The 24,537-nt window shown below is 44.4% G+C and overlaps 1 protein-coding gene across 5 annotated transcripts in view; it reads right to left on the bottom strand.

The window, feature by feature from the left end:
- Nucleotides 1–24,537, bottom strand: part of TNRC6A (trinucleotide repeat containing adaptor 6A) — a 171,979-nt gene that overhangs the window by 73,898 nt on the left and 73,544 nt on the right. The window contains exons 1-2 of one of the 5 annotated variants that reach the window (XM_084767105.1): nt 4,422–4,937; nt 4,030–4,077 (exon numbers count right to left, since the gene is read on the bottom strand). The exons of 3 other annotated variants lie outside the window; for them this stretch is intronic. In XM_084767105.1, coding sequence (XP_084623231.1) covers nt 4,030–4,077; nt 4,422–4,426 — 53 coding nt within the window. In that variant the 5' untranslated portion in view covers nt 4,427–4,937. Of the gene's footprint in view, nt 1–4,029; nt 4,078–4,421; nt 4,938–24,537 lie in introns of those variants that run through there. One more of the 5 variants, XM_084767109.1, reaches the window with a different exon arrangement.

Raw genomic sequence — 24,537 nt, forward strand, 5'->3', positions numbered from 1 at the left:
ATATATTGAAATAATTGTTGTCTTCAGAAAGAAAGCATAAACATACATTATATTTTATCTACTGGGCAGAGAAACACTAGAATTGGAGTGAGATAGTCTGTTGGAATCCCAGTTCTGTCATTTGAAGACTGTCTCTCAATCAGAATTTTCTCAATTTAAAAATAATAGATACCAGCTGATATCTACCGTGAGGTCCAGCTCTGAATATGCAATAACTCTGTAACTTTAGCGTCAAAAAATACTTTCAAAAAATACAAAAGTTGGGGACTGGAGGGATGGCTTAGCAATTAAAGCACTGGCTGCTTTTTCAGAGGACCCAAGTTAGATTCCCAGCTCCCACATGGCAGCTCACACCATCTGTAACAGCACTTCCAGGGGATCTGATGCCCTCTTCTGGCTTCCACGGGGACCAGGGACCAATGTGCAAGCAGATATCCATGCAGGCAAAACATTCATACATGTTTTTAAAAATGTTTTAATTATTTTGCATCAACTGAGTTGTACTAGTTAGTGAGAGGTTTCTGTTTTCCCTATCACTGGTAATTTTAACTTACCATTGTTTCTCCTCACATAAACTTCTGTTTCACTCTGAGGCTGGGTCAATCTCTCATTCATCCTAAATGGAGAACCAGCTATTTAAACTCCTCTCACAACTAACCTGCTTGAAATACCAGGTTCCACATCCTTAGCATCTCATAGTCTAACCTCTCTCTACTACCACTTTCATGCAAATTTCCACCTAGAGAACTAGTGCCCATAATGACACCTGGCCACCTAGCATTGAAGAGTCAGTTTCCTATCACTTGCCAGAAGGTGCAGTGGCTCCTTAGACCAGCTAAAGGTCACATATAAAGATCATATAGAGCTTCTCAACCTGACATTCAAAGACCTCCACGTCCTACCCCTTGAGACAGACTGGTTAACTGCTTGCTGTTTCTGCTAGACAAAATCCCTGGGTGCTTACTGGACTTTGAGTCTTTACTTCTACTGTTCTTCTAATACCCTCTCTGCAGACCAAATGGGTTTGGTTCCCTAGTTCTGTTCCAGTGGTGGTCACCCTCATCTGGACGTTACAGCTCCCTCATTTGAAGGCGCATGATACTGACAAAATGAGACAGTTCTAAAGGCCAACAATGAGTTTTAAAGGCTAACCTACCTAGGGCCGTGAGCTAACTTATCCCTTGTACAATTTTGCTTAACTGGACCCTGGGCACTCACTGTCTTGGTAAGGATTTGCCACTTGTCACAGAAAGAAGAACGGCAACCCAACTCTGGTGCACACTTCCAGGCTAGAGACACAGATACTGGGGTTTGCTAGGCTTCCAGGATACAAAAAAAGATGCTTATATGAATCCATCATTTAATATTTAGGATGTTTCATGTTCAAAACCCGAACCAAGATCTCCAACAGTGATGTCCCCCACCCCCACCTCCCATCCCCACAGACCTTCAGGATCTGAAAACATTTTGATCCTGATCATTACAAACACTGATTAGGAAGCACTCCTGGTAATGCTGGACATCCTATACTACAAAGGACAGTTCTCAAATAATTCATTAGCTGGTCCAAAATATGAGCAGTGTCCATGGTAAGAAACTCCAAGATAAACATGCTACATGCAGTTATAGGTTCTACTTTCTAAAAGAAAATTCCCAGCTTTTTAAATGGAAGCACCTCACCTTCAGTTAAGAATTTAACCAAAGCATGATGGCTCGTGCAATTACTAGCGGTAAGACCTGCAGTTTCTTGACCTTTTATGTCATACATGTAAAGCAGAACTAAGATCACCTAGCAAGGAGGCATGCAAAGGTAAACAGTTAAGTTTGCCAGCATTCTTCTCCTCACTGGTTCCTAGAAAATACTAGGGTGAAATTACTAGAAATTACTAGGGTGGGCTGAGCGTGGTGGCGCACACCTTTTATCCCAGCACTTGGGAGGCAGAGGCAGGTGGATCACTGTGAGTTTGAGGCCAACCTGGTCTACAAAGTGAGTCCAGGACAGCCAAGGCTACACAGAGAAACCCTGTCTCAAAAAAAAAAAAAAAAAAAGGAAAGAAAGAAAGAAATTACTAGGGTGAATACTACCAACCATGACTTCCTGAGCAGGATACTAATCGGTAAAAAGCGATACTCTCTTACTTGGGAGAAATGAAGCACGTGCCCATCTAATCTAATCTAACCACCTCCCTCTCTACTCAAAGCACCTTAACCTTAGTGAGAAGAACTGGTCCTATGTCACTGGACATTTGCCTTCAAATGTCGGTGATTTTCTTTTTCCATATCTTAAGATCATCTGAAGAACCTCAAGCACACAGACGGAGAGTCATCTCCTTTTGACTGTTACCTCGGCTTCCTTGAACTGCCATTATTTTTGAACATATTATAGTTTCCCTACCAGACTGTACATGTCCTCCGTGGACACTGACAGCATTTGATTCCTTTTTATGTAACCCAAGGGGCCTAACAGACCTTAGTAACTGGATGGCCCAAGCCTCGCATTTCATAGATTAGACACAGGGAACCTAGGTGACCTGCCAAGAGTCAAGGTCATTTTAAGTGGCAGAGCTGGAATTCACACTCTGATACAAGGCCAAGAGAAGAGATTCCACCTTCTGCCCAATCATAAAGAAGTGAAAACCCATGCTTGTGTTCCAGTGTTTACTTAGTTCTAGGTACCCTCACAGAAACAAGACCCATGCAGCTACCTGACAAAACTAAAGTGGGGAGAGAAATAAATACAAAGCCTACACTGTTCCTAAAATCACACCTTAATAATTCAATCTATTTTGTTTGCCTCCCAGTTTTTGACAGCATAACTTGTGTAAACATCCAGCTGACAGTTACTTCGCCACTGATATCAGTTTTAATGTCCCTTTAAATGATTCCATAGTTAGTTAGAGACCCAGAAAACCTCTTACTGGATAAGCCAATACTGTTCCTTTGCCAAGAGAGCAGATTCTTTAAGAGTCACCCCTAAGATTAACATTTATAGATTCAAAGAGCTAGAAATTTGGAACAATTCTAGAGGTGAATAACCTCAACATAGGCTCAAAATTTGCAATAAACAAAATGTAAGCCATATTAAGACCTGAAACAAATGAAGCTGTTTGGAGTGTATTAATCTCGAAGTTTCTGAGTGTCCAAATTGGATGCAAACAAACAGGAAAGGAAACCCCTGTTTTAAAAATGGATCTGGAAAAGGGTTAAGTATAGTGCAATTCCCCGATGTTGAAGCAATTATAGCTCAATAAAACTAAACGTTTTCCAGAAAAGCATCACTTGGGGGTAGAGGAAAAAAAAAAACAACCCTTCTCTTTTGAGGTAATATTTGATGCTTAAGTTACCAGTGCAAAAGCACTCAGGCCCAACAGAAGTAATCATCGCTTACTGGGAACAATTTTTAATTACTTTCCCAGCCGATAAAAGAGCACACATTGAACACAGACTAAAATGTAGTTTCAAAGGAAAACAAAACGCAGTTTATGCTTGGTGAAGTTCAAGGACAAAACTGTTTCCAATGCAACAGAATCCGCCTGACTACAATGTGCAGAGACAGAGGGGAGAAAAAATGCGAACACATAGTATCTTTTTATAAAGGCAACAATTTAGCTACAAAGTAATAACGGGGAAGCCAAAACAGTTTGACAGCCCGCCATAAGGGCCGCCTCAATCATGAGTCACAGAATGCCTGCAACCATTTACAATAGTAATTAATGCACAAGTCCCCTAATTAAATTCTAAAAGGGTGAGAATGCTTTAACTAAGTTTACAAGAACTGCCTTTTGCTTTTCTTTTTAAGAACGAACACACTCGTAATTACGCGTCTCCCTGCAATCCCCCCCCCCCCATGCAATATTCCCTGAGGCCGTTTCTCCCGAATGTCTGTTCCCTGAGTGCGAAAGCAAGTGACACCGGGTGGGGGAGTGTGTGTGTGGGGGGGTGTCCGTAAAACCTAGGAAGAGCGAAGCAGAGTGGGGGGGAAAAAAACGACTATAAAGGGGCGGGAGACTAAAAGCTCGCCCATCTTACCTGCTAAGATTTCTCTCTACGTCTTTGGTAGCTTTAGCTTCCAATTCTCTGAAATAGGAAACAAAAACAAAAACAAACAAAAAAAAAAAACGGGGGGAAGGGATGCGCGTGAAAACGGAGCTGCTGCGGCAGAGCGCCCGCGCGGTGGGGGAGGGGCGGGGCTGCGGGTTGCAGCGCTGCGGGCCGCCGAGCCTAGGGAGGCCGAGCCCAGAGCCGCAGCCCGCGCGGGACCGAAGTCTCTCGGGCTGCCCGTGCCTCCCGCCCAGGCCCGCGCCCCCGGGACTGCCCCGCGCCTCCGCCCCGCAGCCTGAGGGGGTGGGGGGGAGAGATCCTGCGGCAGCGCCGTACGCTGGCTCCCGGCCCCGAGCGAGACTCCCCTCCGGTCCGCTCACCTCATGTGTGTAAAGTGCACGAGCGCGTGGGGCGCGGGGAAGGAGGCTCGCGAGCCTCAAGCCCTCCGCAGCGCCGCGGGGACAGGCCCGAGCCGCTGCACCAGCGCCATTTTCTACACCGACCCGCTGCCGCCGCCGCCGCCGCCGCCGCCGCCACCGCTGCCGCCGCAGGCCCCAGACCGGAAGTGAATGCCCCACTCGCAACCCCTTCCGGGGGCGCGCTGGCCCGGGGGGGAGGGGGGTCCAAGATGGAGGACCTAGCAACTAGGCCTGCTGGACAAGACAGACGCTTGGCCACCGCCTGACGCAGCCGGGACCTCGCCGGAGCTGTCGGGGAACTCCGAGACTCCCTACGAGCCGCTCTGGGGCCTGGCAAGCGCAGAGCGCAGCTTTTCTGGCCGATGCTGTCTCGGGTTTGACTCCGATCCTCCCTCCACCACCTCCTCCTTTACTGCGACACAAGTTTCCTTCCCCTCTGCCCGGCCCCTCCCTCACAGAAACACGCCTTTAAAAAAAAAAATCCAACAAACCGCAAATTCCACCCTTGCCGCCGCCCGAGGAGCCCGCGCTGTTTTTAAATTCACCCACATCTAATCATTTTTGACCTTGAGCCAGATTTTTGTAACCTCTCTGCTTATGCCTCTTCTCAGGTGATGAATGTGTACCTGAGGTTTCAATACGATTCTGTGCCTCAAAATTTTACCCACCCTTGACTCAGCAATTCCACTTGCCCGAATTTCGGCTCAAGAAATAATAATTTTGGGGTATTACTTTTAAGTACTTCACAATCAAGAGATTAGCTCAAGGCACTGAAGAAGTTGAAAAACTAACTAGCTACAAAGTCCAACATTATGAGGTGGCCTTTCACACACTTGGCAGTGTGTAAAAAGATGGAGTGGGAAATACTGGCCTGGGAACTTGGTTACGGTAAAAAGATGAAAGAGCAGATTCCAGGCTACTTCTCAGAAAAACATGTGAACATCCACAGATGCTTATATTTGTGGACACTGTAAGTTAAATGCTTATAGATAAAATATATAAATCTACAAGTAAATACAATAAGATACAGCAAGATAACCCATGAGGGTAAAACTATTACAATAATCTTTAAAATTACAATGTAGACACATACCTAAATGTAAATACAATAAGATACACACCTACATGTAGCTGCAGCAATATAATGCATTAAGACCCAGTTATTATAACGCACATAGTACGTACATACATTCTTGTATGGTCTGTGCATGCACTGTTTCTCGTAATCTGCAAATTTCTCCTTTACTTAAAATCTATTCCCTTGTACTTTCTCAGGAAACTCACTCTGTCGATTATTTCTTTTTTGCTGTTTTCTATCCTAAGTCCTTCATCTGCTTTAAGCCTGCTCCAGTATCTCCCAAGAAACCAGCTCTGTGACTGTCCAATTCTACTCCGGGAGAAATATGTATTGTAGTAAGTACCCTAATGAATACATGAATGAATACCCAGAAAGGAACTAAAATCTGAACCAGAATGTTAACTACTGTTATGCAGTTTTCTTCTTTTAGTGGTTTTAATTTTATGAGCCTATAAACATTTTTTGAAAAAAGTTTTTTAACAATATGTAAAATGAAAAGTACCAAATAAGTGCCAGTGATTTTTACATCTTAATTTTTTTTTGAAAGGAGGTCTTACTCTAATGTAAGTAGGACCTATCCTGGTTAGGTTCCTTGGTAAATTGATACAAGCTGGAGTCATCTGGAAAGAGGAACCCTAATAGAGAAAATGCCCCCATCAAACAGCCTACAGGCAAGTCTATAGGCATTTTCTTGATTTGTAATTGAAGTGGCAGGGCCCAGCTCCATGAGGGTAGCCCCACCCCTGGGCAGGCTATCCCAGGTTGTATGAGCAAGAAGGCTACAGCCAGTAAGCAGCAGTCCTCTGCCTGTGCTTGAGTTCCTGCCTCCAGGTTCTTGCTTTGAGCTCCTGCTCTGACTTCCCTGTGTGTTGGACTAAAAACTGTGAGTGGAAATAAGCCCTCTCCTCCCGAAGTTGATTGCCTATGTGGTGTTCATCCCAGTAATAGAAAGCAAACTAAGACAGGGCCTTTCCTCTACCTGTCTTTGTTTTTGCTCAGTTCCTGCGGTTGCCTCAAAACTCATTTTCTCCCATCTCTCTCCCTTGCCTTACTGAGAAGGTTAAATGACTAGACTAGTCATTCACAGATTATATGTTTGAAAAGCAAGGATTAATTTTTTCCCTCTGTATCAAAAACCACAATCAGAGCTGCAGAAACAGCTCAGTAGTTAAGAACGCTTGCTGCTCGAGTTCGGTTCCCAACACCCACATAGTGGTTTACAACTGTCTGTAACGCCAGTGCCAGGATATCCAGTGTCTTCTGGCCTCCTCAGGCACCAGGCATATATGTGAGGCACATACATATACACTGGAATAATATTCTTACACATAAATAAATTGCTTTTTGCAATGCTGAGCATAGCAAAAATGTATGTTAAGAAGCACTATACTAATGAGCTACATCCCTAACCAATATTTTCAAACTTAGAAAGTCTCCACAGTAATAAGTAGAAAGAACTTGGACACATGAACATGGATACACTTTCCTGTAAGGAGTGTATTTACTTCACTTAATTACAATTTCTTCACTACTTAATGTGTGCTATCCCAAACTGTTCTAAGAACTTTACAAATAGTAATTAGTCACTAATTGTTGTCATTGTACAGCCCACTGGGGTAGGAGTATTACACCCCCTGTGCAGACAGGAGTGATTAAATTCCCCCAAATCCTGTAAGCAATAAGTGATTGTAAATATACACACACACACACACACACACACACACACACACACATACTGGTTTGGCACCAAAGCCCCCTCCACACCACTATATTGCAAATTTCAACTACATTATACCTTCTTTTTTTTATGATGAATACAAATACAACCCATTGCCATCCCAAAATGATGATGATAGATAATCTAATCTACTATATATAACCAATCTCCCAAATATAATCATTTCAAATACATTCATACATATATATATACATATATATGTATATTGGAAAGGAGATGTAAAGTAGCTGAAAGAAAATCAATTGTCACTCAGTATGTAAATGCTTAAAAGACTCCTTGTAGGAGCTATGTTCCACACAGAGACTGGTATAGCTGGGTCTAGCCAATTACACCTCAGAAAACTGTAATTACGCTGCACCATTGCTCTAGAGTAGAGAACAATTCTAAGTCAAGTTCTGAGCAAACAGAAAATAAACTCACTCTTATAGTTTGGAGTTTGCTTTTGTTTTTAGACAGGGTCTCACTATGTATGTGAACTCTCTATGCAGACAAGGTTTGCCTCCAACTCACCGAGATCCTCCTGCCTCTGCCCCTGCCTCCAGAGTGCTGAGACAAAAGGTGTGTGCTAGCCCTTCTGGCTGTCTTGTAAACCTTAAATCATCTCTGAAGTACCTACAACACCCAGTACAATGTAAATTCCCACAAAGAGTTAATAAACTGTACTACTACAGAAATAGTGACCAAAGTCTGTGGGCATCCAGCACAAATACAATGTTGTCCTAAATATTTTCTGTGTGCAGCTGACTAAAGCTGAAGGTGTGTACCCAAATATACACGTCTATGATAGCATAAAAGAGCCAAGGGGTGCACCCCGAGGAAGTCTGATACTCCGAGTGGGCAACAGGGGAAGCGTGTTGTAATGCAGCCAAGAGACAGGTCAGTGCTGGTGGGACCAGTCCCTAAGCTGTCCCAACTAGAGACCTAAGAATTAGTTTAACTTTTCCTCCCATCTCCCAATGTAAATATCTTCTTAGCTTTTTCTTCCTCTTTTTTTCTCACTGATACTCCCCAACACACCCTGTAACTCCATGTTCCCTTACCCAACCCCCCCTTTTTGTTTTTTTTTTTTCCTTATGGTTCTATATTTTACACAAAGCATGATTCACCCATTTGAAGTGAAAAACCTCATGCATAATGACAAATATATTCATGTAACCACAATACAATCAATATAAAAGAGTTCTATCCCTCAAGAAATTTCCCTTGTGCCTCTTCTCAGTCTCTTTCTACAGCCCTCTCCCATATACTAGACACCAAAAACTACTTTTATGATTTTATAACACCATATATCAGTACACCTGTTGTAGAATCTCATATAAATGGACAGTGTGTATGTGTGTGTGTGTGTGTGTGTGTGTGTGTGTGTGTGTGTATTCTTTTTCTATCTGGCTTCTCTAGGTGAACAATCTAAGATTAAATTATATTGTTAAATGTACCAAATTTGTTTCTTTTTGTTGCTAATATTCCATTGAATAGACATACCATAGTTTGTTTCCCCATCCTCCCATTGATCAGTTATTGTTTTTAGTTAGGGTGATATTCTTGATGATGATGATGATGATAGTGATGATGATGATGTGGACACTTGTGGAACAATTTTCTCTGAACTGAAACGTTCTCTCCTGGAGGGGGTAAGGAAGCTCCTCACTTGTAAGCTTGGGAAAAGCTAAAGCACCTAAGGCTCACACAGTTCCTCTCCAAGGTTCTATCAGCAACAGACAATTGCTACAGAGCAGAGCCTCTCTAACCAAACAAGTGGCATGTGGTCATTCAGCGAGCTTCCAGGTGCAGCTTTCCTGAGTGGCCGTCCAAGCTGGGTGAGCTTTCCAGGGATGCAGCCGCCTTGTGTTACCCCTACTCCTGTAGCTCCTCACCCATATTTCTCTAAGTAACCCAGTCAACTCCTTGGTCCCTTAGGCTGCCCTTCGGTGGCACTACGACTTTGGTCCGTGCTAGATGCTCCATCTGGGGTGAGTAGGCATTTCTCTGCATCTCCCCTAGAAAACTTAACACAGTAATATGCTTGTTTTCGTTTCTGTTGGAAAAATACCTAGTGCTATAGTTTGGGTTATAAATGTACCTAAAGGCCATGTGGTAAAGGCTTTTCCCGAGCATGGCACTACTGAGAGGTGGTGCTGTCTTTAGGTAGTAGGGCCTAGTGAGAGCGCCTCAAGTCTTTGAGGGTGTGTCCTTGACGAGGAGTAGGAACCCCTGTTCCTTTTCTCTTGGCCTTCTCAGCTATGAGGCGTTTATTCTCTGCCTTGCACTTTTACAGTAATGTATTCTGAATCTCAAGCTCATAAGCAACGGGATCAACTGATCATGGGCCGAAGCCTCCAAAATGATGAGCTGGAAAAAAGGAAACAAACAACAACAGAAACCCTTTTCTCATTCTAAATAGAATGTCTTAGGTATTTGTTACAGTAAGAAGAAAGCTGATTACCATACCTCTAGAATCTAATTGCTGTGTGCCAGAATACATTCATATTTGTTTAACTGCATGAGAAACAACAGAATGTTGCCAAAATAAATGACCACTGTAGGCCGGGTGAGTGGCGCACACCTGTAATCCCAGCACTTGGAAGGCAGAGGCAGGCGGATCACTGTGAGTTTGAGGCCAGCCTGGTCTACAAACTGAGTCCAGGATAGCCAAGGCCACACAGAGAAACCCTGTCTCAAAAAAACCAAAACCAAACAAACAAACAAATAAATGCCTACTGTATTCCCAAGTAGGTGAACGGACATGATCATGATATCATTCTCTCTCTCTCTCTCTCTCTCTCTCTCTCTCTCTCTCTCTCTCTCTCTCTCTCTCTCCAGAAGTGAGCATGCTCACTCTATTTGCAGATAGCAGCAGCCTGGGCACTCTTACTGTAAATAAAAGGACCATCATCTTCTTCCTGTCCACCTTAAAATAATGCAAAGGCATTGAGGGCTCCTGACTCCAAGTCTAGTATCTTTATCATCCACCTTTCTCCCAATATTACCTTACATCACCTTCCATGCTCACCTTGCCTCAGGCACTCAGCCCTTCATGTTCGAAAAGCCTCCTGTCTTAATCAGGAAAGACTCACCTCTCTCTCCCTCTCTCTCTCTCTCTCTCTCTCTCTCTCTCTCTCTCTCTCTCTCTGAGACAGGGTCTCTCTGTGTAGCTTTGCCTGTCTTGGACTCACTTTGTAGATCAGGCTGGCCTTGAATTCACAGCGATCTGCCTGCCTCTGGACTCACCTTCTCTTTATCTCTTCACTTTCCTTCACTGGCTTCCATGCTTTCAATCACATGCTCTAAAACTATTTATCACATTTGTAATGGAACTTTGCTACCATCTGTTTATTCTTCAAGCCTCCTGAGTCTTTGAAGGTCTGGGACAGCAGGGCCCAGGTCTGCTCAGTTCCTCCCACCTCCACATGTGGCAGAGTGCCTAGTACATATTAGGCTCTTCATACTTAATCTCCTCATCTAAATATCCATATTGCTACCAAAGTGCTTTTTCTAGCAAGTCAATCTGATGAGCTCCCACTGCTGCTAAATGCTCTTGAATGGCTTGAAGGCTAAAAATGTTTGAGTCGCTGCATTCTGTAGAACGGCATCAAAAACCCCACAGATAACATAAAAGGCCTTCAAGAGCCTACCTGCTCTGCCCCTTTTCTCAGAATCCCAATTTTTTATCCAGGGACACTGAACTACAGCCAGTTCACTGTGTCTTTCAGTGGCTCTGTGACTTGACCATGCCATTCCATGTGAGTAGAAGGCTTTTCCTCTACCTTGCGTCTATCTGAAAAACTCTCCTTCAAAGCCAAGTTCAAATGCTGCTTCCTTTGCAAGCCTTCCCTAAGATTCTCTGATTCCCACCGGAACACAGATATGACTCAAGTTCGAACAGCAAATTGCTATCGTCCTGGTTCCCTGCTAGTGAAGTGAGTGCCTAGCCCTGTGTAAAGAACTGCTGGGGCACTCGGGGCTGGAACCCCCCATGTTTTCAGGAGACAACTTGTTTTATTCCAGCCACTGATGACATGTCAGGTCTCAGTGAGTGGAGCATTGCCCACTGTGTTTGCTGTATTTGCCAGTACCTAGCTGAGTGCTTGGGAGGCCCAAAAACTGAACTGAAGGTATTTGTCGAATAAAGAAGAGCAGATGTCACCTCCCCTTCGCTAACATGTCTTCATTGTGTGTCACAGAGAACCACCCTTCTTCAGGCAGCTGTCTGTCACCATTAGGACTACTGACAGGAACAGGATTCCTCTAGACTCCTCCATGGTCTTCTCAACTGCTGTTTTGCTATATGTTACAAATGCCAACAGCATTCTTTCAATAATACTCTGGCTTGCCACCAGACCCAGCAGGCATCTTCGTGGCTTTAGTGAGGATCGAATGGGGGCCTTCTCTTTTGACTAGATCCTTCAGACAGTTACAGCTAAAGTAAGCAGGTATTACCCCTTTCTTTCTCTGATAATGCCCTTTGTCTTGGCATCCAGGCTTCCCGCCTCTGCTCCCAGTCTACAGGCTTTAGCAGAAAAATGCTGTGTCAAGTATTTTACATTAATGATGCTTATGCCTCCGGACCAAGTTGAGGATACTTTGAACATTAAAATGCATTATTCTAGTAAGGGAGTATAGCGACATAATGGAAAATTATATGCCTATACATAGATAACTATATTCATAAAATCTGTTCACTCAAAGTTTAAAGAGTCCCACCAAGATAGATGAACTAAAATATTTCTCCTCCTGGGCTGGAGAGATGGTTCAACAATTAAGAGCACTGTTTACTCTTCCAGAGGTCCTGAGTTCAATTCTCAGCAATCACATGGAACCTCACAACCATCTGCAATGTGATCTGATGCCCTCTTCTGGCCTGCAGGTGTACATGCAGATAGAGTACGCACATAATTAAAATAGATAAATAAATCTTTTTTAAAAATATATTTTCCCTCCCTCCCAAAGCAAGTAAAGAAAAAAGAAGACAAAATTGTGAGATAATGGTTTTTAAAACAGTGGACATCAAGCAATGGGGACAGTGATCTGTGAGAGATGAAAAACAAATGACACAAACTCTAATACTACCTTAGAGTAGCCCTGGGGGACCAGCCACGGTCTGCCCAGTGGTGCAAGAAGGGGACCCAATCCAATGGGCCTCTAGTCCAGAGTCTGGAAGCCCATATGACTGGTGCTCACAGGTTAGAGCAGTGGTTCTCAGCCTTCCTAATGCTTCCACCCTTTAGTACAGGTCCTCATGCTGTGATGACCCCAATAGTAAAATTATTGTTGCTACTTCATAACCATAATTTTGTACTGTTACAAATCATAATGTAAACATCTGTGTTTTCCAGTGGTCCTAGGGGACCCCTGTGAAAGGGTGGATCCAGGCCCCCAAGGCGTCGCTACCAGGTTGAGAACAGCTGGGCTAGAGTATCAGATAAGAGAGAGCTAGACAGAGCCTTACAGACTGAGTAAGGGTCATACTAAGAACCAAGTAGCACATGTGTGTCATGAAAATCCTCCAGCTGGGTGTGGTGGCGCACACCTTCAATCCCAGCGCTCCAGAGGCAGAGGCAGGTGGATTGCTATGAGTTCTAAGCCAGCCTAGTCTACAAAGTGAGTCCAGGACAACCAGAGCTACACAGAGAGACCCTGTCTTGGGAAAAAGAAAAGAAAAGAAAAGAAACTATTAGAGACTGGGAAATAAACGCCACTTAAGAGCAGAACAGAAAAAGATGTGGGCTCACAGAAAGTGTGAAATAATCAGGGAAGAATTCATTGATCCATGGAAAATTGTAATGGAGAACAGCAAGATGGCTTAGTAGATAAATGTGCTTGTCACTAAGCCCCATGTGAAGGGAATGAATGTCCTCTGACCTCCACACAAATGCTGAGACAGTGTATGTTCCCCCTCCCAACACAAGTAAGTAGATAGATAAAAAATAATTTAATGGGCTAGCCAGCAGGTTAAGTCTGATGCCCAGAGTTTGATCCCTCGGACCCTCATGGTAGAAGGCAAGAGCGATCAGCTGAAAGTTGTCTTCAGACTTCCATATGTGTACTATGGCACATCGAGGGAACACAAAGTCACACAGTACCTAAGTAGATAAACACATACGTGTAACAAGAGTTCTTTACATATATAATGGAACAGGTCCCCAGTGCACTATGGAAAAACTTCACATGCGTGATTGGGGAGAATGAAGGACAAAAGAATAGGTGAAATTGTTGAAGACACAATGCAAATTTTCTCTCTAATTTGAGAAAAACCAGAGCCATAGCTCCTGCCACCTTAACTTCTCTGCAATGACAAATGGTAGTAAGCTGGAATTGTTCTGTTTTTATTGTTGTTGTTGTTTTGTTTGTTTGTTTGTTTGGTTTGGTTTTTTGAGACAGGGTTTCTCTGTGTAGCTTGCTTTGTAGACCAGGCTGGCCTTAAACTCACAGCGATCCACCTGCCTCTGCCTCCCGAGTGCTGGGATTAAAGGTGTGCATCACCACGCCCAGCTCGGAATTGTTCTATTTTGTACTTAATGAATGAAGACAAAGAACGTTCCAATGGTTTCCTGATTCCAGGATATAGCAACAAGATGGCACCTGGAAAAGTGGGGAGCAACCCTCACCAGACATTCAACCATCTTGATCTTGAACCTTCCAAGCTCCAGAACTACGAGAAATAAAATGTTGCCTTTTATAAAGTAAATAATGATGATGATGATGATGATATTAATAATGAATCAATCAACCAACCAAACCCAATGAAGGTATAGAAAATTGTGAATTCTACATAAAAAGATGGTATGCATCAGTAAAGAGGTGGGCAGCTGACAGGCACAACATGGAGGAATTTAGAAAGCGGCCATGTCACAGGAGCAGGGAGGACAACAAAGACGGAATGATTCCATGTATACAGTTTCAGAAACTATATTCTGTAGTGATAGAGAAGTCCTCAGTGGTTTCCTGAAGATAGGAAGAGTGTGGGAAAAATTGAGGGAAGGCTAACCAGAGGGGGGAATATTGGGAGACAACAGGTTTGCAATCCTGATTGTAGTGATGGCTTCACAGCTGTAGACATATGTCAAAACTCATCAAATTGTGCACTTTAAATATGTGAATCAATAAAGCTGTTTCAAAAAGACTCTGATGAGAAACAGGGTGTTTACATAATTTTAAAATACCACCCACAAATTGTTTATCAACTAAAAGGGTAAAAAAAATTCTCAATGAACTGATCAAAGTCAGCATCCCTGAGAGGATGTAAGGAGAAAGGCACAGCGTCGCTCCAGTGTCTTTCTGCTCAAGACGCACAACCTGAGTCCCATCGTGAAGAACCAACACAAATTAAACTATCCAAGTGCAAGCTGGTGGCTTTTAGGGTGCCAAGATTTTAGCAAGAGAAAATGAAGGAGACCAAAGCCAGGCTTGGTGAAATGGGCGTGAAATCCTAACTACCTGTGAGATTGCTACACGGAGGATGGACAGTCAAGCCAGCCTGGGAAGTCAGGGAGTTGTCTTTAAAGGCTAGAGGTGCTGCTCAGTGGGAGAGCATTTGCCTAACATGAGTACGGCCCTTGGTTTCCATACCTAGTACATGGGAGTTTGTGGGGGGGAGCATGACATTAAAAAGCAAGGTTTGATTGTGAACTGGGTCCTCAGTGTGAATGCAATCATGTAAAGGAGGAGCGGGGATCAGACGGGTTACATGTGACTGTCTTGAACTCAGTGGTTCTACTGAGACGAACTAGAACTTGCCAGCACTGAGGAAGTAAGACATGGCATTACCCCACAGTGATGAGGCATGCGGTTGGATATGTTTCTAGAGGCCAGCAATTTATTTTCCACTGGTTCAGGGAGAAAGAGCTCTCTGAGGTATTTCAAACTTTTCTGTTAGTTTGTAATTATTCTAAAGTGTCCTCTGCTTACAAATTTATTGATGTATCTGAAGCATTGTAGTAGAGGGGTTGGGTCAAACATAATGAGCCGGCGGGGGTGGGTGGGTGGGGTGAGGGTGGGGGTGGAGGTGGGGGGATCGTATGAGCTCAGATCCTTACCTGCCACTGGAAACACGCCTGTGTTCTTTCCTACTGAGGGGAATGCTGTCAATCTATTCCCTGACTTTAATAGCTTGGCTGTCAGACTCTCCTTCCCCCTTTTCTTCCTTCCTTTCCTTCCGTGTGCGCGCATGCGTATGTCTGTGCAGGTTGCTATCTAGCTGTCGTCTTCCTCAGTTGCGTTAGCTTGGCCTAAAATACTTTAATACTTTGTAGCTATTTCAAATTGATGCATTCACTTTTGCATCTTTTTCAGGCATGAGTTTTTGGATCTTACTTCTAAAGTTTCCCTTCCCCCAGTTCAAGATGTGGGTGCTAACTCTTCCTGTTCTCTTTTTGTTCCTGTAGCCATTACTTGTATTTCATGTTATTTTCTGTCAATCCTATAGTTTAGTTTTTAAGTGTCCCCTCAAAGATTACTCTCCAAGTTGGTACTGCTGAGTTGTGGAGCTCTGGGGTTTTTTTTGTTTGTTTGTTTGTTTTTGTTTTGTTTTGTTGGTGGTGGTTTTTAGAGAAAGAGTTTCTCTGTGTAGCCTTGGCTGTCCTGGACTCTCTTTGTAGACCAGGCTGGCCTTGAACTCACAGCAATCCACCTGCCTCTGCCTCCTGAGTGCTGGGATTAAAGGTGTGTGCCACCACCACTCTGACTAGAAAGCAAGTCCAGGACAGCCAAGGCTACACAGAGAAACCCTGTCTCTAAACAAAACAAAACAAAAACCAACGAAAATGGTGGTAAACCTACACAAATTTATTTATTCAGTTCCATCTATATTAGATTCTTTGTGAAAATGAACGTGTTGAATCTTAAACTGATGGGGAAATTCAGTGGATCCAGAACTGACAACACAATCTTGTTAAAGAATCAGGTTGGGTCTAGAGGTATAGCTCCGTGGTAGAAAGCTTGCTTCGTGTGACAAGGCCCAGAGTTCCATCCAGACTGCCCCCTCCTCGCTGTCCTCTCTCTCCCCCATCTCTATACTTCTCTCTCTCTTTCTCCCCTCCCTCCCTCCCATCCCCCCTCTCTCTTCTCTCCTCCTCTCCCCTCTCTCCCTCCCTCTCTCCTCCTCTCTCCCTTTCCCTTTATCAAGCACACAATGACTAAGTTGGAGGGCTTGTACTCCTGGTTACCAAGAGGGCACACTAAGTTAGCAGTTTGCGGCTGCTATAAAGATGGTCACAGCAAATCAAAGGAATGGAGGTAAGGGTCCCAAAATCAATCTCACACTTCTGGTCAAACTTAATTGCAATAAGAAAGTCAAAGCACCTAGGCGTGGTGGCCCATGCCTTTAATCCCAGCACTCGAGAGGCAGAGGCAGGTGGATCACTGTGAGTTGGAGGCCAGTCTGATCTACAAAGTTAGTCCAGGACAGCCAAGGCTACACAGAGAAACCCTGTCTCAAAAAACAAAAAATAAAAAGAAAGAAAGTCAAAGCAATTCAAAGGGGAAGTAGGTTTTTGTTGTTCTTTGGCTCTGTTCTTGTTTTGGTTTTCTGAGACAGGGTTTTTCTGTGTAGCTATGGCTGTCCTGAAACTAACTCTCTCTGTAGTCCAGACTGGCCTCAAACTCAGAGATTTACTTGCCTCTGTCTCCCGAGTGCTGAATTAAAGGCATGCACTACCACCACCTCACTGGAAACAAGTATTTTTTTTTTTTAAAAAACAAGGGACTCTGGAACAAATAATATCCAAATGCAAAAGAATAAAGGCAATCCCTATGACAAACTATGTTTTTTGTTTTCATTTATTGTTGTTATTACCATATATATTATCTATAAACATTAATTCAAGTTGGATCAAAGAGGAACACTAATAACTACAAAATGCCTAGAAGAAAACATATTTATAATTTTGGGCTCATAAATCTTTATGATCCTAGGCTTGGCATTAATTCTTTAGCTATGACACTAAAAAACACAAGCAACAGCTATGAAAAGGTAAATTGGATATCATCCAAAGTAGACAGTGGATGAATCAAAGGAAATACCAATAAAATGAAAACATAACACTTTATTATGAGAAAAATATTTGCGAATCATATATTTAGTAAGAGAGTAGCATATGGGAAGTAAGTGAGGAACTCATACAATACGACAACAGACATATAGCTCCTAAGCTCTAAATGTGCGAAGCAGCTCTGTGGGGTTTCTATAAGGAAGATGTACAATAGCCTAATGAGCATCAAAAGATTGTCAGCATCTTGAGCTAGAATGGGAGGCATAAGAGTCACCGTGGGCAAAGTCCTGCAGCATAAGAGTCATCATGGACATACAGACCAAAGCTACAGTAAGAGTTCATTGTACACCACTAGGAAGGCTGTAATTAAAAAACAAAACAAAACAAAAAAAAAGACAGTTAGTAGCAAGTGATGACAAGAATGTAGGAAGACTGGAATCCTCCTGCTCTACCAATGAGAATGGCAGGTCTGCAAAAAGCCAAAACTAAACTTTTATTGGACCTAACAGTGCTAGGTATTTCCCACAAGAGAAAGAAAAACACGTGTGCACTTAAAAAAGTACACATAAATGTGTATTGCATGTTTCTTCCTAGTAGTCAGAAGCACAGAAAACTCAAATACCTATCACCTGAGCAAAGCAGAGATGAATGTACAGCCTGCACTTACTGCTCAATAAGGTTATTTGTCATAAAGATCTGTGGACAACTGTCCCATGCCTTCGTGAGGATAAAACATGGGAACATTTTCTAAGTGAAAGAAGCCAGACAGGAAAGAACACATGTTATTACTTAATTCATTTACATGAACTGTTCTGAACAGACAAATCCATAGGGACAGGAAGAAAATTAATGGTACCTAAGACTAGGGAGGGAGACTGGAAGATTACAGAGTGATAGTAGTGACAATGTTCTCAAATTGTGTGTATGGTTCTATGAATGTCCCCAAGCCCACCACATTGCATACTTTTTTTAAAAATTATTTTTTATGTGCATTGGTATTGTATGTCTGTGAACGAAGGTCTTCTGAAACTGGAGTAACAGACGAGTGTGATCTGCCATGTGAGTGCTGGGAATTGAACTAGGGTCCTCTGGAAGAGTAGCCAGTGCTCTTAACTGCTGAGTCATCTCTCCAACCCTTGCACTGCATACTTTTAAATGTATAAATGTTTAGAGTCTGTGTTGAGGGATGGTCTGATGTATTTTAGTGCTAATTAATAAAAAGCCATCCCACCTGGGCAGGGCAGATGAGATAGGTGTAGCTAAGGGTCCCAAAGAGGAGACAGAGGAGTCCTGGGAAGAAGAAGAAGAAGAAAGACAGCCACAAGAAGGAAGGAGAGAGACCTGAAGGGAAGAGAAAAAGGCTCCCATAGGTTAGATGGAGGAGAAGCACATGGCCAGCGCGGATGGAGAATCCAGCCCAGATGAAGAACATTAGCAGGTATTTGGGATTATGGACAGGAGATAGCTTGGCAGAAGTCATTGGAAGCAGATGGTGTGGGATTGAGGCAGGGATCCCATGCCTGCCTCACTATGCGAGGTAGTTTAGAGGACTGATACCTGTCCTGCCCTAGGTTAACTAAGGCTATTTTAAAATATAACAAGTATCTGTGTCTTAATAGATTGCTAGCCAGGCAGACTGATAATACAGATAATTTTAAAACAATAAGCCAGTGCATTATAGTTCAATAAAGCTATTGCCAGAAATGACAATCAAACATTGTGCCATTGTTTAGTGGAATGTTGGGCTACTCTGGTGTGATAGGAAGGACTGAACATAGCTATGTAGGAAAGAAAACAGAAAGATTGCTTGAATGGAGCTAGACATGATGGCACATGCTGGGAGTCTCCGCACACAGAACACTAAAGTGGCAGGATTTTGAGTTTCAGGCCAGCCTGAGCTGCGTGGGAGACCTGTCTCGAAACAAACAAACAAACAAACAAACAAACAAACAAAACCACTGGCACGCACTTTTTCCAGACCATAGGAAACTAGGTGAGGAGAGGTCTGTTTACTAGAGGACAAGAAAGATTTAAACTTCTTACATTTATTCTTTTATGTACATGTATGTGGGCATGTACGTGCCATGGGGCCTGTGTAAAGGTCAGAGAACATTTTTGAGAGATGGGTTCTCTCTTTCTGACCTCTGTCCATCAGGGCTAGCAGCCAACGCCGTGACTCCTCACTAAACCTCATCGGCTCAAGATCTGAGCTTCTCTGTGGAAGGAGTGGAAAACACTAGAAGAGCGAGAGGGAAGACAAATGCCGGATGGTGATGGCGCAGGCAGAAGCCGAGCCATCTTCTGTAAGCCCAGGCAGATGAACAGATGAACTGGAGGATCTGTTTAGATCCCAGTTACCCAGTACACAGCAGTTTGTTTCTCCTTGTTTGTCTCAATAAGGAAAGCGACTGGCAAATGAGAGAGGAGATAGCAGGGCCCTGAGTTTGAAAGAGGAAAGTTAGGAGATTTGGGCAGTGTTGAGCGAGGTGCACTGAACCCTCAGCTGCAAGTAAGAAGATGGATTGTGCAGGGCCCAGTGAGCAAGAGCTGTTCCACAGCGCTCTCCTCCTGAGTCATCCGAGGCAGGCCAGACAACCCCAGATGCTTTCAACGTTACTCATGCATTTTTGGCTTTGAGCCTCTCACTCTCTGGACACCGTCCTTTTGGCATCCTTCCTCCCAGAACTGAATGTTCTTCCCTACTGAGGGCCGACTCAAGTCCACCTCCCTGGTTCTATACCTCTATACCGAATGCATTCATTAATTCAACCTGGGATGGCTACAGCACACCTCATGATTTCCCTGCACTGGGACAGTGAAAGGTAAAAACAAAATGAAAAACCAAACAACAACAAACAAACAAAACAGAGAAAATCTGTTAGCCCAGAGCTGGTAGGGGACCCACCAGCTTGTTAAGGAGTTACACTGAGATGTTTAGCTCGGCAGCTGGTGGACAGCATACAGGGGAATAGGGTCAGAGATCCAGGTGGGCATGCTTCGATAGGATGTTCTCTGGCTTCCTATTGGTTTAAAAGCCAGCCAGCTAGGCAAAGGGAGTAGCCACTCACTCTAGACCTACTCACTGAGCACAGCCACGGCCCCTTCACTGTGTGATCCAAGCCAATTGGAGCTCAGAACAGGAAGAGAGAGAGGTGAATGCAAAGAAACCCTCAGGGCTACGACTGCCACCCAACACTGGCATTGTTGCTGGACCAAGTATGTAGGCACAGACAGCACAGGGTGCCTGGCAGCAAGGGGGCGTGGCTTAGAACCTGCTTTAGCTGCCGAACTTCCTGGGGCACACAAGTGTCTGGCTTGTTGCTAAGTCTCTTTGAGCTTCCGTTTCCTCATCAGCAAAGTGCAAGATTATAAAACTCATTCCCGAGGACCAACTATAAGAAACGGTTCCAGCCAGGCAGTGGTGGCACACACCTTTAATCCCAGCACTTGGGAGGCGGAACTAGGGGGGTCTCTGTGAATTCCATCCAGATCAGCCCGGTCTACAGATGGAGTTCCAGGATAGTCAAGGCTACACACAAACTCTGTCTTGAAAAACCAAAAGAGTAAGAAGGAAAGGAAGGAAGGAAGGAAGGGAGGAAGGGAGGGAGGGAGGGAGGGAGGGAGGAAGGAAGGAAGGAAGGAAGGAAGGAAGGAAGAAAATGGTTTGCAGGGCTCTGCAGCTATCTCTGAGCTCCTATATGTGTCATTACAGTGGCACACTGGGTACAGAGGAGTCTCCTGGCCACCCTTCTGGTCTCTTCCAGCATCTTTCTTCTTGGAAGCACACAGGATAAGTGTCCCTTGTTTGTGTTCCTATGGATTTTCTCTATTCTCCGTGCTTCCTCCTGGGACTCATTCATCGTGTATGAGGCCTTCCTTCCCGCGCCCACCTCCTCCGACCCCATGCCCTGCCTTGGCTGTGAAGGCAGAAGAAGGCTCCTGCTTGTGTATCCCCCAGTTCACAGCACAGTCCCACCAGGTACTCATGTTGATGGGTGAAGTTTTAAAAGCAACTGATGTTGAACCCTGGCTTCCCAAGTCTCACTGACTTGAAGGTGGGACAGAAACATGAACGCTTATCTGGCCCACACTCTCTCTCTGTGGGTTTAGGTTCTCTTAACCTCTCCCCAGAGACTGAAGCAAGCTTGAGGAAGACAGCACAGACTCTACAGAGACTGTATGGCTTCTAGTCTTGGCTCTGCGGCTTGCCCTTTCTGTGCCTTGGCTTATTCATCTATGGAATGAGTCACACAGTTGCCATGGAGATTAAATAAGCAGCTGGCACAGTGCTTCTAACAGCACCTGGAACATAGTAAATACTGTATAGGAACTCACTCTCCACACACTACACTTCATGGCTGCCCTACCAGGTCCTTGTCTTTTGCTAGAGCTGGCTATGGTGAGCTAACCCACGCGTTGCTTTTCCCATCGCCGTGACAACATACCCAACACACGCAACTCAAAGGAGGAACGGTCTATTTTGGTTCATATTTCAGGGGAAAGTGGGGTGACTGGAGAAGCTGTGGCAGCTTGATCAGTGTGGTGTGGAGGGAAGCATGTAGCTGGTCACGGCTGAGGTGACAGAGAGGAGACAGAGAGCTCAGGCCAGAAGCGGGCTAGCGTGTAACCTTTCAAAGCCTGCCCCCAATGTCTCCACGTCCTTTCCAAGAAGCACCACCAGGGCAGAGCAAGTGTTCAAATGCACGAACCCAGGCACTTCAGACTCAAGCTGTCATGGCTGATGGTGGCACAAAGATCACTTAGGCCAATCTAGTGGGGACCTGGGGACCAGGCAGTGTCACTGTAGCCGCTAGGTGGCCTTCAGCCACAGTTTGTGACTGCTAATCCTATGGGTCCCCATGCTTTAAGATTGTTGTTATTTTTGGTTTTGGTGTTTTTTTTGGGGGGGGGGGTTGTTTTTTTTTGTTGTTTGGTTTTTTGTTTGTTTGTTTGTTTTAGCCAGGGTTTCTCTTTGTAGCCTAGGCTGTCCTGGAAGTCGCTCTGTTTTTGAGTCACAGTCTCTCACTAGGACCTGAGGATTGCCAGTTTGGTTGCTGTGGCTGGCCAGCCAGTCCCAGGAACACTCCTTCCCGCGACACATACAGTGCCGCGGTTACAGGTACACCAGAAATGTTTACATGGGTGCTGGGGTCCAAACTCAGGTCTCAGGCTTGAGCATTAGGCACTGTTACCTGCTGAACTGTCTCCCATGAACTGCCCACCCTTCACACTTGGGTGCAATTGTAAAGCCATTGAGGAGCTTGTGGGTTCTGTTTGGGACCTGGAACAGGCCCAAAGCTGCTCCTCAGACAAGGTCCCTGTTATGTGTCTGCGGACCACACAAGCTTCGCCTTTTTAGATCCTAAACAATGAAGATTTCTTTTTCCTCACAAATCTGTGGAGCAAGGCAAAGGGAGAAACAAGTATGCCAATAAAGGAGCCAAAGAAGGTTAATAAGAAGAAATGTAGGGGCCAGGCACAGTGGCGCTCGCCTGTAATCCCAGCACTCAGGAGGCAGAGGGAGGCGGATTACTGTGAGTTTGAGGCCAGCCTGTTCTACCGAGTGAGTCCAGGAAAACCAAGGTTACACAGAGAAACCCTGCCTCAAAAAAAACAAAAAGAGAAATGAAGGAGACAGAGAGAGAGAGAGAGAGAGAGAGAGAGAGAGAGAGAGAGAGAGAGAGAGAGAGAGAGAAATGTAGCAAGATGGCTTTCAGGGATAAAATGCTTGCTACCTAAGCCTGATGCCCTGAGTTCTATCCTTGGGAAAATGCTGGAAGGAAAGAACTGACTCCTAAAAATTGTCCTCTGACTTCAACACATTCAACACACATACAGTGCATGTCACATTTACACACAAGTATCATATACAAACACAAATGCAGAAAAGTTATGAAACACTTTCTAAAAAGATACCTAAAGTTGCCCAGGCATAAGTTGTTTTCTTCCATTGTTTCAACACTTTAAATGTTATCAGGACCTAGGTGTCTGCAGTTCTCATGGCCTCAGAATGACTGCTTAAGCTCCAGCCATCAAGCTTATGACTAGGGAAAGAGGGAGAGAGAGAAAGAGAGAGAGAGAGAAAGAGAGAGAGAGAGAGAGAGAGAGAGAGAGAGAGAGAGAGAGATGGGTAAAGGCAAGAACAGGTTCTGAATGAGCAACCTATTTAATACAACAGTGAACTTTATGCCTGGATATAAAAAACGAAGCCTACTCACATCCAAGTGCTCAATAAAAGGAAGAGAATGTTTAAAAGTTGGCTCAGTTTGCCCCAAACACAATGACAAAGATTAAGAAAAACAGGCATTAGGCAAGCAACTATTAAAGTCAGGCACAGCCTGTGCTCATTCCTAGAATCATGCGCATACCACTTGTCACCCTCAAGATGACAGGGTCACCAACTCAGCGTCTCCCCACCTCTAATGCTCAGGCTTGCATGCTGGGGTGGTGGTGGTGGGGTTATTTGAGTACTGCTCTCAGAATCAACACTCATTTCTGGCTCATCATCTTCTTGCTAAATAAACACCTTTCTCACCAATTCTTCTGAAGGGAGCTTCTCAAACCCTGCCTCGGGACAGCAGTGCAGTTCTTCCCTCATCCACCTTTCAGCTGCCGCCCTGCCAGGGAAGGCACTCTGTTCTCCTTTTGATGCCTCCAAAAACTTGGACAAAACTACTTAATTAAAAGGTCAAGGTAGCAGGGTGTGGTGGCACACACCTGTAGTCCCAACACTGGGGAGGCAGAGGCAGGTGGATCTCTGTGAGTTCAAGGCCAGCCTGGTCTACAAAACAAGTCCAGGATAGCCAAGGCTACACAGAGAAACCCTGTCTCGGAAAAACAAACAATCAAAGGTCAATGGGTGCCACCTATGACAAAGCCTGGTGCGCTTTTTCTTCCTAGTAACCAGTGATTGGCTCGTGTTGGTGATATGACCAAATGAGCCATCAGATCAATCGCCAGAGGCAGATCTCTGTGAGTTCCAGGCCAGGCTAGATGACACTGGAAACTCTAAAGGAAGGTGTGTGTGTGTGTGTGAGAGAGAGAGAGAGAGAGAGAGAGAGAGAGAGAGAGAGAGAGAGAGAGAGAGGAGGGAGGGAGGAAGGGAGGGAGAGAGTGACTTAACTAAGTGCTTTTGAATCCAAGAGAAGCAGACTTGGCTATCCGTAATGGTATCTCTAAGTGCAGAAGCTTCTGGAAATGTTCTTGAATAACACAAACATAACTGAAAACTCAGACAGAATGGAGAAACAGAAAGAAAAAGTTGCCCACACTGTA

This window comes from Acomys minous (assembly GCF_964271855.1).
Source record: "Acomys minous genome assembly, chromosome: 2".
In the NCBI taxonomy this organism is placed as follows: Eukaryota; Metazoa; Chordata; class Mammalia; order Rodentia; family Muridae; genus Acomys; species Acomys minous.